The sequence below is a fragment of the Sinocyclocheilus rhinocerous genome, unplaced genomic scaffold (assembly GCF_001515625.1).
Source record: "Sinocyclocheilus rhinocerous isolate Xijiao unplaced genomic scaffold, SAMN03320098_v1.1 scaffold2267, whole genome shotgun sequence".
Lineage (NCBI taxonomy): Eukaryota > Metazoa > Chordata > Actinopteri > Cypriniformes > Cyprinidae > Sinocyclocheilus > Sinocyclocheilus rhinocerous.
The window spans coordinates 17,970-38,368 of NW_015625573.1; the positions used below are offsets into that span (position 1 = coordinate 17,970).

A 20,399-nucleotide genomic window follows, 5' to 3' on the forward strand; every position below is an offset into this window, starting at 1 on the left:
GTTGTGCTTTCTGAATTGTTATTTTGTTTTTTAGACTTGCATTTGCGTTTGTAATTTGTTATTTTGTTTTCAGAATTGTGATTTGTTTAGCACTTCTCGGTCACCGTACTTTTCACTGCTAAACAACACAAAATTGTTTATGCTCAGCAGGGGGCGCTAAATGTTTATTTCAGAATCTCCGTTCGTATGACACGAAGTTAAAATGGTTAAACTAACTAAATGACGGGAATGGTGAATGAAACTTCTAAACTCTAAACTTCTAAAATACAAAAATAGCTGCGTTTACGGTGGAATTGCAGTGCCTTGAGCTCTCACGGCCACCGTATACGTTCGCTCATAAAATACTTTTATAATCTCACAAAAAAGTCATTTTCGTTAAGCCGGTGGGAAAGCTCCAGTAGGCTACTGCATGTTGCTGGATTCATACCATTCTGATGGTTTAACTCCACAACAGCACATCAGAGGGGATCTAAAGCGGGACGGAATGGTTCTGCAGGCAAACAGTTTACAACTACAGGAGGGTAAACACATCATCCGTGGCAGCACTGCAATGGAGACTCCCCTTAGCATAACAACATTTGTCTGTGGAAAAACATCATAAGAATTACAAAACAATGAAATTAGCCATGGCTCTTTATAGTTACACTAAATTTTAGATGCAGTATTTCTCCGTTCCACCTTAAAAGTCTCAAATAAACCTGTATTTCTTTCCATTATTATTATAATTTTTTTGTTTCAACTGTTGTTTTTTAGTTTTGAATTTATTTGTGTAAAAATGTGCAGAATTATTTAATTTGTGGCATACATACTGATGATTAATTTGATCCTTTTTTAAATAACTACTTAAGATTGTTCATTAAATTTCCCAGAAATAAGTTCTGTTGTGATGTTAATGATTCGTCTCTGAGGATCTGTGCTGTGGGGAAGTGATGGCAATAGTTCACATCACATGGAAAACCTAGGGATCACAGGGGGCTATTTTCAAAGGCTTTTTTACTCCAAAGTGCACACTGGTATTCATCTCAGAGAGAACATGTGATGTCCACAATCATATCTTTGTAATTATGACCTGAAATGTAATTCGCTAACAAAGTTTTATGTTTTAGAAAGATGAAAGTAACCCCCATTACTCTCTCATCACATTAGATATGCCAATAATCAGTAATAACCAATTACAACCAATAATGGAAACCAAATCTACACCTTTAGATGTCTCAGAGGACAGGACGTCTGCTACAGGAAGTAATGTAGCCCCCAGAAGCATTGGGAGACAATTCAGCCCTATAGAGAAAACAACAAAGGCACATTGGGGAATAAACAGAGAAATTTACCCCTGTGAAATGTGTTGAAATTAATCTAAACAGTTCACTTGGGAGTAAGAAGCAGCAAAGAAGAAAGTTATGGACACGTAGGGTAGAGGGGCTTTCAAACTGGATGGGAACATAAGTGGAAAAGCCTTTTTTTCAATGCTCCACTTGCTTTTTTGTCTGATTAGACTTTTTTATTTTAATAGTTTATAGTCTCTCTTTCTTTCATTCACTTTCTACTCTGTATGCAAGGTATACATTAAAATTCGTTTTTTAGTCTATTTCTAAACATATCTGACATCATTTGTTTTCCTGATAAAGCAAGCCTCTTAATTGTTATAGTTTTGAAGTGGGGAATTCTGCCCTACCTTTTCCATTTTCCTCCCCTGGCCGAGGATTTCTGCTGGTGTCTGCAGAAGGAAAGAGATCAAGGTATCAAACTATTCATACAGCATTCGTGGCATTTGGTTACTTGTCTTGTGTCTTGTATTTATCTGTAATGCTACATACGGGAGACACTGAATCCAAAAACCCCTTCATATTCTTTCATGAGTCTCCTCAACAGGGTGCTTTTCCCAGCTCCTGATGGGCCACTCAGAACTACAGGCCTGGGTCCTGACATTTCTCTGTGAGACAATCAAAACAGGTGCATTAAAGTGTATGTGAGATGTTTAAGTTTTTTGGTAATTAAATCCACAAACCAATGCAACACACTTTTTTTTAACGAGTTGCAGGTCTGTTCTAATAGGGTTGTAGATAGCAGGGAAATGTTTTAAATGTGCGCTCTTGGTCAAAAGTTGCAGTAAAAACAGTAATATTGTGAAATATTATGACAATTTAAAATACAACTGTTTTAGCATTTTTATTATCATGAATGTTGAAAACCGTTGTGCTGATTAATATTTTTTATGGAAACTTTTTTTCAGGATTCTTTGATGAATAAAAAGTGCAAAAGAAGAGTAGTTAATTAAAAGAAATGTTTTGTAACATTATACATGTCTTTACTGTCACATTTGGTCAATTTAATGCCAAAAATAAAAGGTAGTGTAATTTAATGCAGTTAGGACAGCAAAATAAAAAAGCATATCAACAAAGCAGGTGAAATGCTGAAATGCAGATGCCAATACGGACAGGTTGCGTGACATGACTTCATCCTCAAAAACACAAACAATGTAAAAGAAAATGTAAAATAGACTATACACATTAAATACAGGTTCGCTTGCAACGAGGACGAGACCATGAAACCATAATAATTCAAGAGAGATTTAGATTTAGAGCTACATGGTACTACATTCTGACATAAAGTGTTAGAAAATACATATTTTAAGTGTAATTTCTACTTAAATCATACATAAAAGTCTTTATTATTCAATCACAACAAATAAAAACCTTCCATATTGAACATGGATTAGGTCAAGTAGGAAGCTTTGGTCTTGGTGCCCAGCTGAGAGAGAGAGAGAGAGAGAGAGAGAGTGCTATAAACTAGAGAAGCTGACATGGGCAGACACTGAGCCCATTGCACGCCTGCGTCTCTCCAAGAGAGAAGCTCAGGAACTAATCCACTGATCCGAGTGATTAGTGATTCTGTTTTGAGGTCTGTGGGTCTTGTAATAAAGAACAGGGCACCTATTTCCTGACTAAGAAACTTTTATTTATTTCTTTATTTTTATTTTTTGTCAAAGTAACTTTAAAATGTTAAATGTGTTGCTGATGTTCCAGCTGGCTCAGAACAGATAAAAAATGTTCTTTTGTGAATTTTTACAAATTCAATTTATTGAAGAGTCTGTCTCTTTCACAATAATGCAATTTAGCAAAGCATTTGTAAAGTGCCATGAAAATATCTTAATGAAGTCAGGTTAGGCCAGTGAAGAGGATTACCCAGCATGTAAGCCAAATGACAAAGGCCCAGTGACCTGATGCCTGTCTTAATGTTTTCTACAATGTCTGTCTGGAATCATGTCTGGTTCATTTTTTAGGGACTCTGCTGGAGACTAGACCAACCAACTGGACACACAATCTGATCAGGGAAAACTCTAGAAAAAAAAATATACAGTTGCCTCCTATGAGTTCGTTGTTGGCTGTTTTCTGTTTATTTTATCAAATATCCCTGATTAAATATTTTGGCTACTGTATGTTCCAGTGTTTCTGTCTCAACATTGTCTTAAGATGATGATAAAGAATTAAAAAAAATATATATATATAAAGTATATTTAATGTGTGCTTATATTTTCAAGACAATATGGAATTTCAAAACTAAAATTCACTGTCAAATGTATTATATATAATATTTTAATGATAGTTGAAAATTAAATTAAAAACAAATTAATGTGCTTCTGCAAATTAAAGAAATAAAGATCCAATATGTGTGTCCAGTATATTCTTTTTAGATTGATCACATTTCATCCATGTTTAATAACAAAACCTTCTTATCATGAGACAGTCTTGCCTATAGTTCCATTTACATTACAATAAACCATAAATTTTGACCTCTAATTTTTGAACACCAGGAAAAAAAAAAGCAAAGACAGATCTTACCTTGTCTGTGCAGGTTAGATGGTGAAGTGAGTATGTGTGTGTGTGTGTGTTTCTATCTCACTGACACAGTTTACTGCCAGTGACAATTACCACCTCCTCCGTTTACTGAGCCAATCAAATTGCTGCTCGTGTGTATCTGTTGTTATGACAGAGATAAGTAGTTACTAATCATACTAAATTTTGAAAAGCCATAATCAATTGTTTTTTTTCTGAGAAATAATGGTGAAAATGTTCAAAAGCTTTTTGTAGTCAAGACTTATGTCCATATTAACACCAGCCTGAGAAATGTTCAATATATAACTATATACTGTTTATATATATATATATACCTACAGTATATAACTAAAAAGTGCGACAACTAGCCCCAGTCTATCCTGTAATGCATTGTAAATCATCTAAATAGGGCAAAACTCAAATTATATAATATTTTTTGTCAATTATAAATGGAAATATAAAAATAAATGATGCTCAAACTATGCTACAAAATTGTCTATGCATATATTTTCAAGCAATATGGAATTTTACTAAACCAAAATTCACCATCAAATTTGATTTATCAAAAAAAAAAAAAAAAAAAAAAAAAATAATTAAAAGTTATGAAAAGATGCATGTTTATTAACACATCAAACAAACACATTCAGCAACATATTTAACATACAGTCTATACAATCAGTCAAATCTGTTTACTCAATTCATGCATGTGTACAATTCAAAACAGCTGATAGAACATGTTGTGTTGACATTCATATATATATATATACTAAGAATGTGCTGAATAATAATTATTAAAATGATATTATTGATATTAAATTATCATACAATATCATACAATGCATAGTCAGCTAAAATGTTATTTAAAGATGTATTTGGGAGACAAATGTTATTTAAAGGCTCTGAGAAATACAAATAGATTCACTGAGCCGAATCAAACAACAATAATAATTTTGTCAAATAAAATAAAAAATTTGTCCATAAGTCTCCATAGAGTGTCCAAAAAGTTTGGTCTGCTAAGGTATCCCTTGCAAAGTGTCCAAAAAAATAATTTCATTTGGGTTGCTGGGGCTGGAAGTGTAAATATAATTTTTGGTCACATTTGGGTTTTGAAGTAAAATACACTGTGAGAGTAGTGCAGCAGTTAACTTCCTTTTGCATTAGACACAAGGCTAGGCTAATCCAACACTAACCTAATTCCACACAGATGAGTGTCTGTATAGTGCTGCTAATTAGAGATATGTCAGGACATCAGTCTCAGACATCCTTTTATCAGGTCATTCATTACAGTCATCTTTAAGAATGGCTGAAACGAACCAAGTGGTGTTAAGATACTTATGATGCAATAAACAAACTGAAAAGAAAGAGGAAATGCTGATTATTTATTGTACCTGCTACTGTTTCATCTCAAACCATAGAGGTACAGGCAATGTCAGTGCCATAGGTTTGATTCCCAGGGAATACAGTACATTAACTGATTAAATTTATGCAATGTAAGTACTGTAGCTTTGGATAAAATGACAGTAAAATGCATAACTGTACTTCCAAATAGGTCCAGCTCCACATTTGGAGCCTGGTGCTGAAAACAATGACATTTGTTAGACAACAACTTTAGTTTATTTTTTGTCAAAGAAAAACAGATGAGTCTGTACAAAATACATCATCATAAAACAAAGCTGGTTTTATGTTTCATTCTATTTCAGTTCTATCAAAAGTGCTTCACGATCTTTCAGTTACCTGTAGTAACTTGACTAGAGTAACAAAACTATTGCTAAAATACCACAAAGCAAATTGAATTCCTTTTCGGTTAGTTCTGAGCTTAGTTCCTTGAGTCATATTGTCATAACCTAGAGTGACTCAGTGTCAACAGACCTTTATTCTGCTTGGCAGTGGAGAGGAGTGAAGGCTAAGCAGAGATCAACCTCAGCGTCCATATCCTGCATTAAGAATCAATTCCACCTGCTAATGGAGGGAAGCACGTGCTCTTCGATGCAGCTCTGCTGTACAGTACATATCAATACAATAACCTGCCAATCACCTGTTAGGGGTTAAATATTAATTCATTACAAGAAAGTAGACAATTACATCTACACAGCATCTTAAAAGTTGAAGTAGAAGAGCAAAAAAAGTCAAAAATATACAGGGAACTACTTCAACTCAGAATATCTGTTGCTGAACCTTGTAGTCAAAACTATTTTTATTTATGCGTGAACTGTTTGATAAAATTAGCACTTTTTGAATCTACAAACCTTGTGAGAATGGCTTTGTAATTTTGCATCATATTCAGTCTCTTGCCTTTGAGATTTTATGCATGCTAAGGATAAGGGGATAATGAGACAAAAATTCATAATAAAAACAATTACACTACTGTATATCACCTGTGTAACAGCTGAAATGATAATTTATCTTAAACCATATTTAAAGGATCCCATTCAATATTAAATTACAATTATATAAGTATGGAAAATGAATGTACAAGATTCTTTGCTTTTTTGCACATTCTACTCAAAACACAGTTTATGAATGATTTAAAAGTTAACTGCTTACCATTTCAGATATCAGCACTGCTAGATCCAAATCTTCAGAACTCTTCAGTGTAAACATTCACAAAACTTGCTTTAGAGCTTTCTTAATGAGAATAACTTAACAAGGTTTTATACATAGAAACAACATTTTGTGATCAGTTTTACTGTCCTTACAATACTGTTACGGCAGATTTGTACTTTAAAACTTTACCATTTCATTAAGAAATGAACACAGTGGTCTTCATGTAACTGGGTTGCATTCCGACAGGAACTTTTGGGCAATGACTCTGTTGGGCAAGACGTCCTCGAAGTTTTGCATCGGCCCAGAAAGATTCTCCTCAGTAAAAGTGATCCGTTTGTGTAGAGTGCAAACAGGCAGATGACAGGACAGCTGTAACTCTTCACAAATACACTCGTCTCAGGTCCCCGGGTGAGGTGATAGTGTTGCACTGTGGACACAGTTTCTTGGCTCCCTGCAGGAATGAGGGACCAATCAAGATCATTTAACAATCAAAAACAACATAAAGAGTTCACTTGTTGAAGTCACACGGTTGTGCAGGAAATCTTTTGTTAAGTACAGTATGATACATGTTCATCTCACCAGGGTGCGAAGCCAGCATTCCTCACAGTGGACATGCCAGCACTGGATGGAGGTCAGAGGTACTGTGTAGGAGTCCTGAAGGACATATAGGAGTATATGTACACAATAAAATTACATGCATAAGAAAAATGTATTTTTCTGTTTTCATCATTGATAATAATAAGACACCTTTATTGAGAACCAAATGAGCATATTGCAATGATTTCTGAAGAAGCATGTGACACTGAAGACTGGAGCAAAGGCTGCTTAAATTCATCTTTGCCATATAAATTACATTTTAAAACATATTAAAATAGAAAAAAGTTATTTGCATTGTAATAATAGTCAAGTCACTTTTATTTGTATAGCGCTTTATACAATACTGATTGTGTCAAAGCAGCTTTACAGTGTCAAACAGGAAAATAGTTGGTCAATAATGCAAGAAGACAATAACAAAGAGTCATTTTACAGCTAAAGTCAGTTCATTGATGATTCAGTGATGTCATCAACCAGTTCAGCTCTCTTCCAATAGTGTCTGTGCAATCAGTCAAGCGTCCCCAACTAAGCAAGCCAAAGCAAGCCTAATAATATTTTATGATATTACTGTTTTAACTCTATTTTTGATTACATAAATGCAGCCTTGTAGAGCATAAGAGACTTCTTTCCAAAACTTAAAAAAATATATTACTGACCCAGAACATTTGAATAGTAATGTCTACATAATTAATATATATTAATATGAATATAAAGTACACATCTAATTAAATAATTGCAATTAACAATTTTTTAAAATCCTTTTTGAATAAATATGCACGGTCAAGCTTACCATGCAGATGAGACACTTGAATCTGTCCCCTCGTGTGAGCTGCTTCTCCAGATCTCTGATCCGTGTTTTCAGGGCCTCCAGTGTAGTGAGGGAGGGGTCATCCGGTAAGCTAAATGACACAAAGAACAAATCCATCAGAGATTGATTAGAGAGTCACAGCGTGCTGAGGGCTTTGTCGCTGAAGGCCACATTATGAATTCTAAATTACACATGAACGGTAATCAGAAGACAGCTTGCATCATTAAATGAGGTGCATTCAGAAGCAAATTCAACATTGTAATACATGAGAGTCAGCATTCCTATTGTAATGCCATATTGAACAGTAAAAATGAAGAGCATACACTGAATGCATATGTCTATGTTCAAGTAAATGGATGCGAAATGTGATTGGTTAGCCATAAGAGATAATCAAAGAAAAGACAAAAAAGGTCCTACAGAAATTTGTAGTAACAATACAATTCCAAAAGCTTTTATTGTGGGCAAAAACAGTCTAAGATGGCCCCTTGTATCGGCCCTTCCCACAGCAGGTGAGGGACAGACATGTCACTGCAGTGTGCAAACATTGTCTCAGTGTAATTGCTTTATTAGTGTGTCCACACAGGGCCGGGCAGCAAGCGCCCCGCAGCGCACTGTCATTTGTCAGGAACGGTCCTCCTTCCCGCCTCACTAACCCTTCCTCACTCAAGTGTTTCCACTTCACCACAATTAAATAACACTCGCTCAGAGCCCCCTAATCCCTGGTAGGAGCATCCTGCCCAAGGCATTCCCATTTAATCAGCTCTCAGGAATTGAACTATGACAGCAGGGGGTTTAAGTGATCCATCAAAAATGCCTCATGTAATCACCTCCAAATATAAGCATAATGAATGCTGGTTTTTCTCTTGTAGCTGTCTGGTGGAAATATGAAATAACTGCCCTTGTCCTCAGGCTAAATACCTATTGGAGAGGGGTGATGGATCAGGTACAAAAATATGCTGCAAAACAGAAATCCTACACAAGTACATACCTAATATATTTAAATATCCATTATATTAATATGATATTATATTTAATATAAAATTTAACACACACACATATATATATTTTGTGTGTGTGTGACAGAGAGAGAGAAAAGTCTTGTAATTTTGATAGTGATGAACTTCTCTAATCTGTGGGTGGACATGTAAATACGTACAAATCACTCGCACATAATACATTTAGAATAATTACATTTAGAAAAAGTATTTCATTGTTTCTCTGCAATCTGACACTCCTCGACTGAAAAATGGATCAATCATGCTTATTAATGATTCATTCCAAAACATAAGTCAAACACGCTTCAGTGGACCTGCCAAAATGTAGCCCCGTTGAGAAAGAACTGATTTGTGTGACTCTTATTGAATGGGTCAGCCATATATAATAAAGAAGTTAAAACTTCCCAAAAGGATTTAAGAAGTGCTGTATCATGATCCTGCAGAGATCTCTTCCAAGAAAATGACATGGATGTTGGAGAGGAGAAGGACGAAGGAGAGTGGGTGGAGGCGCTTGAATCTTAACCTACGTGTATTTCCCATATGAGCATCACAGCTAAGAGTGTCTGGAATACATGCACAAACCACAAACCACAGCTCCAACAGTATTTGCATATCAATTAAATCAATTAGGTTTGATTTCAAACAATTGCCATTTCGATAGCTTTGCTGTTGTGTTACTTTGAGGAAAATGTCAGTTTTGTAATGAGCAAAAGTTTTATAACAAGTATTAAATAATGCATTAAAAAATGTGCATTAAAGTCACGATTAAACAGAAGTAGGGACAGATCCTTTCTTTGTATTGTGATTTAAAATATTACAAATGAAATTTGCATGAATGAATAGTTCACAATAAGATGTATAACTTACGTTTAGAAAATAGGATGAATTTTCATTTCATGCCGACTTTAAAGGAATATTTCACCCAAAAATGAAAATTACCCTATGATTTACTCACTCTCAAGCCATCCTAGGTGTTTATGACTTTCTTCTTTCAGACGAATCCAATAGGAATTTTATCTTCCAAGCTTTATAATGGCAGTTAGTGGTAGAGGTCTGCATGGGCTTTAAACTGAAGCCCGACCTGTACCCGAGATCACCCGACCCGACCCGACCCGAGCGGCACAGTTAAATTTAGAGCCCGAACCCGACCCGAACACGAAATCTTTTTTTTTTTTCTTCCACAAGGAATAGCCAATTTAAAAAAATGCTGTATTTCACGATTGCATGCAACGGTCAGTAAACAAACAGCATCATTAAGGTTCGGCCAGTTCACAAAGCAAAAGAAAAAACACTTACCAGTTATTAAAGTTTATGAACATCAGGTGCAGCGGTCACATAAATTCTGCCGAGACTTCAAAAACCCTCACTGCAGAGAAAAATAACGTTGCGAGTCAGTAGCTTGTCGAAGCTATTTTACTAATAAAAGTTTCCGTGCTGTGTTGTCGTGTGCAATAATGTGTGTGCTTGCGTCTATTAAAGCAGCGTAGCCTACTGCATATAGTTTTAGTTTAGCTATAAACCCGAGGCCTCCTGTAGCGAATCGATGCGTTTTTGTAAGAAAAAAAATCCTTATTAAAAATTGTATAAACAGTAATCTCTAGCATCCGCTAACTGTCAAATGCGCGTTTGACGTAGGACGTAGGCATAGCATAAGGTCCGGTGAGAATATGCTAGTCTTGCTAGAACCAGTGTTTGTTTACAGGAGCAAAGGAAGAAAAGTTTCCTTACTTTAGCAAAGGAAAACCAGTCTCCTCTTGACTTATATCGAAATCTTCATTTTGTACTTCTAATTCATGACCAGTGTTTTGTTTTTGAGCTTCCGCATTCATCACGCAGAATCAACGGGGAAATCGCGCGGCGGCGGGACATGCTTTTACATCAATGAGAGGTGGTGTACAGATGTAACGGTGTTAAAGAAGATGTGCTGTTCAGATCTAGAAGTGCTCTTCATTAATTGCAAGCCGTTCTATTCTCTGCATCACTGTCCTGATGTTCTTTCAATGTGCTGCTCACCAAACCTTAAGACATTTGACATGAGGATTCATTAAATGACAAAAAAACAAAAGCCTTACAGAACAAGAGTGCCAAAGGAATAGAGAGTGTGAAATTCAAAAATGTCTCTGTTTTTGACCCGTCTAAATGCTTTTACAGTAATCTCCTTCTCATGAGGTTAACACCACTACCATTATCTCACATGTCTGTTGTGAACTAATCACATACACACACACATACACACACACACATACACAAGTTCTGTTGCAAAACTAAGTGAGCTTGCTGTTTACATAATACATAGGCGTTCACTCAAGCTCATAAGCAACCGATTTGGGAATGCTGTGCATTGGCATTAACTCTACAAATAGACTTACCTTTTGCATTCGATTTCAATAGATTATTACTCTATTTAGCATAATGCCAAGCTTACATAAAATATATAAAATACTATTTCAGTCTTTCTACTTCAAATTTCAAATTTAATTCAATGTTTTACTTGACTTTTCTTTGTAATTACTTGTGGAATTTACTAGCAATTTCTGAGTGAAAATTGTTTTAAAGTAAATACTACACATTTATTTCAGTGTAGCACATTTGGAGATTGGATTAAATAATCTGTTTTTAGTTGCACTGATTGTTTATAGATACATTTTAGTATTGCATTTTTTTTTCACTGAATTTGTCACAATGCATAATAGGACTAAAGTTCTTCACTCTAGACAGTTTTGTAGGTTTTGGGACGCAACAACTGATTTCAAGTGGCTTTTTTATTATACATTATGATTTCTTAAGATATTTATTTTTCTAATCTGATACCTGACTCCAATCTGACGACTTATAAATATGGATTGATTTATAGGGATGTACTGTATTTGAGTGTTTGGTGTGTAGATAAATTACTATGAAGTGTTTGTGTTTTGTACCTCTGAAGCCTCTGAGAACAGAAACCATCTGTATTCTTCTCTGTTCGGCCCATTCAAACTCCCTCCCGGCTGACAGCACATCTTCAACAACACACACGCTGTCTCTCTGTAGAAAACACACACATATCAGTATCTCTGGTGAAAATGTCTGCATCAGCCTCAAGACAACACTTTCATTTGCTACCTGTCCTGAATGCCCTCTTGGCATTAGGTCACAGCTGAAAGGAACAGAAAATAAAAAGAAACATTTCACATGCAGGTTTAGAGTTTGTCTGATCCTTCTGGCCACATCTACCCGTCTTATACATCATACGACTGACTTAGCAGAACAGGACAGCTGACGCCTATCTCATGCTGCCTGTCAGTACAGACATCACAAACAGTCTGTGATCTGTCAGTGAAAGCAGATCTAGAGAAAATACTGACTACAGGGGACGGAAGGTTCATTGTTTTGAATGAAACCTTTAAACATATGCACAATGAGAAATAAGCTGCATGTTCATCATACCTGGTCTTCCCCTGCTTTCCGTCTTTTCAGTTTCCCAATACGTGCTGTAAAAAAAAAAAAAAAAAAACGAAAAAATGAAACAAAACAGCTGATTTTTTTTTAACTTTTTCTCGAAACTTTTCATGTTGTTATCTAAAAATATGAAGCATAAATACATTAGATTTTTCTCCAGTGGCAGTTTTATGATGGAAATATATACAATCTCTAGCTGACATAAACTGATAAGACAGAAAGGCCTCTATGGCCTACAAAACATAAATAAATGGCATGGGAATTGGACTGATCTGTTTATCTGATTATAAAATAAAGACAAATAAAAGATTTCCAGAATTCTCTGCATCTCCTTCTCTTGAACACACACACAGAAGAAGTCAAATTCAGCATTGTAGAATGGTATCCACCACTCTATTAAAATCTCTGTGTTTTGCTGAGCTGCTATTGATGTTAAGGGACATTAATCTTTAGGAGCCTCAGTTCATAATATAGTCAAAGTAGACAGTAGAAACAGAGCTGAGGGCATTACAATCACAATGAAGCTGAGTATAACGGAGAGGGGATCATTAATTAGAGAGACAATCTGATCAATTAGCTGTGACCAATCGTTCAGTGCACCTTTTTTAGATGTTAATGAAATAACATAAAAATTAACAGTCCTGATAAATGATCGAAAATTCAACATGATAGAGTATCAATATTTCACAGTACAGAGATTCAATACTCTGTGTATTACTGTGCCAAGGGCATAATATTACATTAAATACTATATAATTTTCACCGTCTCATTCTACATCTGCAGAAAATGATTCTACAGTCATTTTCTCCTTTAAGATTATTTTTAGTAAGTGCTGATTGGTATTCTAGATATTTAAATTTAAATACCTCATTTTACTAAATAAAATAATAAAATGTTGGTACTGTATCTGCAGTTATGTGCCGTGTGTGGAGAACAGCTTACCAGACAGTGGGCAAGAGGACACATGTGGGAATCCACAGTCAGGCCAATCATGAACAGATTTCACTTTCTGTTTGGCGTAGCACCTGCACCAGCAGAGCTCCTTAACTGTTAACATATCAAAAGGTTAAAGGTCAATAATCTGCTCTGCTCGTGAGGGTGCTAGGTCAAAAGTCAGGGGTGGGGCTTTAACTGTGACTGTTCAAACTGTAAGTGAAAGTATACCAGTGCTGTCTTGTTTATAATAATTACAAAATATCAGTTTCAAAGATCAAAGAATGTGTTTTTAGGGAATAAAACTCATTTTTGTATTAATCATCAGGAGATTCATGAATTTGGTCAGATCCAAGCTCTTAATGCACGCTTATGACCCTGCATAGGAAATGACTGAATGAAAAAACAGAGAAATACAGTACAGGGAGAATATTTTGAGATACTGAAAGTCATTGACAACATACCATTGAGTCTTGTTTGCCTGTTTGCTTGTACTCGCAAAAATGTCTGAAATGAAAGAAGAGAAAAAGAAAAGGGACTCTTCAGTATCCATAATCACACAATTTTTATTTATTTTTTTTAAGAATGGGCCTTTAAGCCATCATAAGAATTTGTTCTCACTGAATATCGAGTGAACCCAGCAATTCATGCTGACTTTAATTCAGGTATAACTTGAAATGTTTTAATGCTAATGACTCCCAAATCTGACCATACACTGCAAACTAAAATATAAAGACCAATTTATACTATAGTAAGTGTGATATTCTAAGGACAGCATTATCTGTAAAATAATAAGTGATTTTTATACTGGCATGGCACTAAAGCCGAAATAAATTATTAAAATATTATGTGATCAACATATACTTTGTTAGTTTTTGTTTTTCTACTTGCTATTAGATTGGTCAAATTATTATTATTATTTTTTTAAAGAAACATTTTAAATTATATATAAATATGTAAATTTTAGATTTTATAACTTAGAAATTAAATAATACATTTGTCAATAATTAGGAAGCAGAATGAAATTATAATGTCAAAATTTAGCACACAGTGCCTTGTTTAAGAACATAAATATATATTTTTAATTACATTAACGTCCAGTAGATGGCAGCACTGTACTGAGGTCTGTCTCAATCTTTTGATTGACACGTAGTTTAGGAACGGATCCACAAATTTTGTTTGATTCCACCTGTAATTGTTAAAGTTCAATATGCTCCATAAGAGACGTGCAAGCTAATGCAGCTAGATGTATATAATATGTATTTTGTGCTCACCTGGTACCTGTCAGAGTGCACAGCCTCGTCAGCGGGACGTGGAGAGGAGGCAGAGGAGGAACCCTCTCTCTTTATATGCATTGAGAACAGAGACTGAGAGAGGTAGAGTGGTTATTATTGCCTGTAGACATAAATAAATTGTATATAACAAGTGTTGTGAAGTACATTGGAGAGTATGTACCTTAGGCGGACCAGCAGCGAGACACTCCTTTTGAGCGGGACCCTGACTGTAAACAGAAGAGTGTTATTAACACATATTTCATCACCACAATCCCATTACCAACAAACCTCTGCCTTGTTTTAAACACAAAACTTGAACCAGAATATGCAAACATGCTTGGAAACGAGGGATCAGGTTGCATATTGTTCTCAATCTACATTTCCTTCACAGTCAAACAAAAATAATGTATAAAAAGCTCTCTCCACTCAGGTCCTGTAAAGCAGGAAGGCTCTAACATAACGCACCCTGGGGCCGAGTTCAATTTGACACAATTACTGTCCACAGCTCTGTCACTAAGCAGATTATGGCTATAATTTCTTTATTGGAGAAATCCTTCATGTGTTCAGAGTGGCTAATGTGCCTCCCTGCCTCGTCTGATGCTGATAGCAAACGTTGAGGAAATGCGTTATTAGCTTGCTGTGATTTTCGCAGGGACTGCCTTGAGCTTGACTGGCTGTGAAATGTCAGGAACAATGTAACAGCTTGTAATTTGTGATGTTGCAATGATGGAGGAGACAGAGGAGAAGGGTGGAGGCATGGTGCACATGCCCGGAGGCTGTAGATAAATATGCCATCAAGACCTGGAAGCATTTAATGTGCCTTTGGAAGGGACAGGCTACAGGGAGGAGGTGTCAGGGAGTTTGTGTGCATCTATATGTGTGTGTACATATTCATTGGCTCAATCTGCTTTAATTCTGCCCTTCCTCCATCTCTCCTGCTCTTGTCTCCAGTTTTGATCTCTTTACTATGGGCAGCGATGCATTTTCATGAGCCTGGATGAAATTTGAGTAAGAGTGACAGAAGAGCATGCTGACTGTCAGCGGCACTTTACTGTCTATGTGCTCCGGCCGACACAAAGAGACTGAGGCAGTTCAAAAAAATCAAATCAACTCTCGACTGATCAGCTGATGATCTCAGATTGAGCTGGATGGATGGAAAAACAAAAGAAGACATGAGCGAAGCAGAGGGAGGTTGATAGATTATTGATTGTCTCAGTCATTATATGGATTGTATCATGTTCATTACAGAGGAACATGACAGGTTTCATTTTTGTCGTCTCCATGAGAATTGGAGGTGAAGAATGAGGTGGAAAAGAGTGTGATAGCAGATAGCATTGGGATTTATTTATTTAAATGTTAAATAAAACTAGCATTAATAAAATAAAAATAATAAAAAATAAAATAAATTATTGAATTTATATTACGCTCCAGCATCCCCGCAACCAAGTCGTTTGAAGTATTAATGGTTGGGAGGATTTATTTCTATATGGTTAGCATAAGTAACTAAGCAAGTAAATAAAATTTTTTTTTTAAGTTATTTATTTATATATTTTTTTAAATTAGGATTTTAGATTATGATGAAAATTGGGACAACATTTGGATATTATATTATTTTTATAGTTTTTTTTTTCTTAATTTTCTTTTAGATTTTTCAATTTAAATAATTAAATATTAGATATTAATATATTAATGTTAAATTAAAATGTATTCATTTCTTTCTAAATGGTTTACAAAAACAAAAAAACAGACAAATAAAGTTATTGTTTGAATTTTCTTAGGCATTTTTTTATTATAACAACAAAATGGATTGAAAAATTGGGTCAGCATTGGGATACTCTCGATTTAAGTATTTAATTTAAATTAAAAAAATGCTAAATATAATAATAAACAATGTTAAATAACTCCCTGCCTCGTCTGATGCTGATAGCAAACGTTGAGGAAATGCGTTATTAGCTTGCTGTGATTTTCGCAGGGACTGCCTTGAGCTTGACTGGCTGTGAAATGTCAGGAACAATGTAACAGCTTGTAATTTGTGATGTTGCAATGATGGAGGAGACAGAGGAGAAGGGTGGAGGCATGGTGCACATGCCCGGAGGCTGTAGATAAATATGCCATCAAGACCTGGAAGCATTTAATGTGCCTTTGGAAGGGACAGGCTACAGGGAGGAGGTGTCAGGGAGTTTGTGTGCGTATGTATGTGTGTGTGCGTGTTCAGAGTCTCAATCTGCTTTAATTCTGCCCTTCCTCCATCTCTCCTGTTCTTGTCTCCAGTTTTGATCTCTTTACTATGGGCGGCGATGCATTTTCATGAGCCTGGATGAGATTTGAGTAAGAGTGACAGAAGAGCATGCTGACTGTCAGCGGCACTTTACTGTCTACATGCTCCGGCCGACGCAAAGAGACTGAGGCAGTTAAAAAAAAATCAAATCAACCCTCGACTGACGATCTCAGATGAGCTGGATGGACGGAAAAACAAAAGAAGACATGAGTGAAGCAGAGGGAGGTTGATAGATTATTGATCGTCTCAGTCATTATATGGATTGTATCATGTTCATTACAGAGGAACATGTCAGGTTTCCTCTGTAAAAGACTGTCATAGCAGACAGCACTGGGATACTCTATTTATTTATTTATTTACTTAAATAAATAAATACATTTTAAATAAAACAAGTATTAATAAAATAAAAATAATAAGATAAATTATTCGCATTTATATTATGCTCCAGCATTCCCGCAACACAGCAGTTTGAAGAAATACGGCAATGACTGGAAAGATTTATTTATAAATAAATAAATAAAAAGTTATTGTTTGATTTTTATTAGGATTTTTGATTAGGCAACAAAATACATTCAAGAACCACAAAAATTGCGACACCATTGGGATAGTATATAATTTTTTTTTTAAAGATTTTTTTTAGATTTTTCAATTTAAATAATTAAATGTTAGATAATAATGTATTTGTGATCAAATAAAATGTATTTCTTGCTTTCTAAATGATTTACATAAACAAACAAAAAAAACGAACAAAAACAAACAATCAAACAAATAAATTACAAAAAAAAAAAACATTCAAGAACCACAAAAATTGGGTCAGCATTGGGATATTCTCGATTTAAGTACTTGATTCAAATAAATAAATGTTAAATACAATTTTATTTATTATAAATAAAACAAAATGCATTCATTTCTACATATAACGAATAAATAAATAAATAAATAAAAATTAAAAGACTGCTTCAAGTGTGTGTCAAGAATGAATTGGACAATGTACCTTTTGTGCAGCTGCATTAGACGCTCCATTTCATGCTCCATGTGTTCTTGCAGCTCTCCTGGCCGCAGCACAGCATGACAGATTGGACACATGGGCGTCTGAGTGTCATACAGGGCCTTCACTTTACCTGGAGACATAGGTGACAGAGGGACACACAAAAAAGACATGCTTTATTATTATAATCCTTCAATGAGCAACAAAGAGAATTCTTTACAATGATAAAAATCATCTAGTCCAGGCAGATGTGTCACATAAATGAAGCTCATCAACATGACAGTGGAAACATCGAGTAGCAATACCTGTCTTATAGCGAGGCCATCACAGGCTAACAAGTGGCCAGATGAAAGCAAATAGATCTGAATAAAACATGGATCTGCATGTAAACGTCACCTGGAGCCATGACCTTGAGAAAGTGACAGTCGGCCCCCTTGTGAGTCCCCTCTCTTTTAAATTTCATCTATGGTACATCTCAAATAAATTCACTGACAAGTACTAACTGCTTGCATCTCTGCCTAAAGGCAACCAACATCAGTAAACAATGAAATCCCATGGCTGAAATTGAATTTATAACCACATTACCTGCACAGATAACGTCAGCAAATAGCATGATGATAAAAGGAATTTGATTTGATTCTGGGACGAGCATGCCTTTTTTCCCTCCTCCTGCTGAAGGGACTCTCATTGGGGGAATTTGAGAGAAATTAAAAAATAATAATAATAAGGTAATTTTAAACCTTAACATGGATACACTGCCTTAATTAATATACATAGAAAAACCTAAACCAAGGTGTAGTTAAAATCAACTGCTTAAATCAAGTAAAAAAAGAAAAGACAGTTCTATTAATTTGGTAATTCTGTTATTTATGTTGCATCATAAATGCCTATAATGCTAAAGTTTTGATAAATAGTTTTTTTCCCCATACTGTTTGTTTTAAACTTTAATTAATTAAATTTACACTGCCATTTAAATGTTTGGGGTTGGCTAGATTTTTAATGATTTTGAAGTCTCTTATGCTCACCAAGTCTGCATTTATTTGATCAAAAATACAGTAAATATTGTGTAATATAATTAAATATAACAATTTTAAAAAACAACTGTAGAGGTATGCAAATACATACGTTGACAAGCAGGTAGGACAGCCTATCGTAGCCCTCGGACTGAACAATATGATTGGACTAACTTTTTATGGTCCTGCGCCTTCCACAGACAATTTAAATACATATAAATACATTTAGACCACTTAACTTAGTGATTGCTATCAGGATGTGAAGAGACTTTCAACCAGCATAACAAAAAATGTTTTTGAACCAAATCGCCTACCCTGCATTTAAACCCAAACTTTTGAATGATAGTGTACTTAAAATAAAAAAGAAATGTTAACATACTCCTAACAAAAAGAAAAAAAAAGTAATGAAAATTAACAGAAAATTACTCTGAAAGTAAAAAAAAAAAATGTGCATTTTACTTTGGAATGTCACAAGAAAACAGGCAATCATCATCCTCAGACGGTCCCATAGCATTTTTCACCAAGTTATAGGATGACTGCACATGCCAACATCCATATGACAACTGCCACCGTCATGATGGGAGACGAATTGTGAGACGGCCATGAACTGACCTTTCCAAAATGCCACATTTCATCCTGGCTTTCTGTCACATTACGACAATATGTCACAAGCCTGAAAAATACAATACTAGAGGCTTATATTTCACAGAGCCACATGCAAAGGGGTAAACAGTCATATTACTAGAGGCCAGATGAACCTGGCTCTCTCAGTAATTGATTGACATGGACTGTATTGGTTGCAAAGGCTTTTTCAAAATGTCACAATTCAGAATTCAGACAGCCAACGAGGTTGTGAGATCACATATCAGTTTCTTATGTTCTGTAAACCATGTAGAACATTTTAAACTAAAAACTAGAATAAAATAAAATACAGGGTATATACAGGAATCATGGAGTTAAATTTAAGACCTTTTAAAAGACTCTTTCCATACATTTTAAGACTTCATCGCCACTCCAAGTTTTAACCGGTTACATCGGCGACATAATTCAGAAGGGGGGAACGAAGCACAAGAGAATTAATTGAGTGACTAACCAATGACAACAACAACCCTGCATCCAACACCAGCTTCAGAAGTCAGATTTGAATAATCAGGGGTCAAAAGTAAGGAGAGATAACTGACAAGATGTTGGAGGATTTGCTCCTCAACAGATCCCGAGCTCATTGACAAATATATTTTATTGTAAGATGTGCTCCCTTTACACAGTGTGCGTGCGATCGCGAAATCGAAAGTGAAAGTAAACTGCGACTGCAAGCGCTCATTCAAAATGTATTTAAATACCCCACATATTGATAGCGGCACCCTGATGCGCGAAAATGATATACAATATTAGAATGTTTGCGGGAGCGGACACCAAAATCGCGGGAGCGGATGGGAGCATGCGGTAATGGTCAGAAATTCAGCAAGAGCTGGATCAACAAGCCCCGGGCTATCACGCAGCGGCGAAGTCAGTCAGTGAGCGCCGTAACAGATGACGTCAAATCTTGCGGGATTCCATAAATAAACTACACAGAACCCCACTATTCAACCCGATCTCAAGAAAGTGCGTATAAATAGTAAGCCAAATAAAAACAAAAACTAGTGGTATTGATATGCAAAAATGGACTTTGGCGTGTATATGCTACGCGATGGGTAAGA

At 35.4% G+C, this 20,399-nt stretch overlaps 2 protein-coding genes across 3 annotated transcripts in view; both read right to left on the bottom strand.

Moving 5' to 3' along the window:
• Positions 1-3,911, bottom strand: part of LOC107750510 (guanylate kinase-like) — a 6,792-nt gene extending 2,881 nt beyond the window's left edge. The window contains exons 1-4 of one of the 2 annotated variants that reach the window (XM_016565923.1): positions 3,843-3,911; positions 1,818-1,933; positions 1,676-1,717; positions 1,204-1,281 (exon numbers count right to left, since the gene is read on the bottom strand). In XM_016565923.1, coding sequence (XP_016421409.1) covers positions 1,204-1,281; positions 1,676-1,717; positions 1,818-1,929 — 232 coding nt within the window. In that variant the 5' untranslated portion in view covers positions 1,930-1,933; positions 3,843-3,911. The remainder of the gene's footprint in view (positions 1-1,203; positions 1,282-1,675; positions 1,718-1,817; positions 1,934-3,842) is intronic. The other variant, XM_016565931.1, reaches the window with a different exon arrangement.
• A 2,606-nt stretch (positions 3,912-6,517) lies between these two features.
• The window catches only part of LOC107750994 (E3 ubiquitin-protein ligase RNF220-like), a 38,231-nt gene continuing 24,349 nt past the window's right edge, over positions 6,518-20,399 (bottom strand). The window contains exons 2-13 of the mRNA XM_016566566.1: positions 17,696-17,822; positions 14,605-14,650; positions 14,424-14,516; positions 13,614-13,656; positions 13,159-13,263; positions 12,204-12,247; positions 11,696-11,801; positions 10,740-10,795; positions 8,701-8,738; positions 7,765-7,873; positions 6,960-7,034; positions 6,518-6,831 (exon numbers count right to left, since the gene is read on the bottom strand). Coding sequence (XP_016422052.1) covers positions 6,760-6,831; positions 6,960-7,034; positions 7,765-7,873; positions 8,701-8,738; positions 10,740-10,795; positions 11,696-11,801; positions 12,204-12,247; positions 13,159-13,263; positions 13,614-13,656; positions 14,424-14,516; positions 14,605-14,650; positions 17,696-17,822 — 914 coding nt within the window. The 3' untranslated portion in view covers positions 6,518-6,759. The remainder of the gene's footprint in view (positions 6,832-6,959; positions 7,035-7,764; positions 7,874-8,700; positions 8,739-10,739; positions 10,796-11,695; positions 11,802-12,203; positions 12,248-13,158; positions 13,264-13,613; positions 13,657-14,423; positions 14,517-14,604; positions 14,651-17,695; positions 17,823-20,399) is intronic.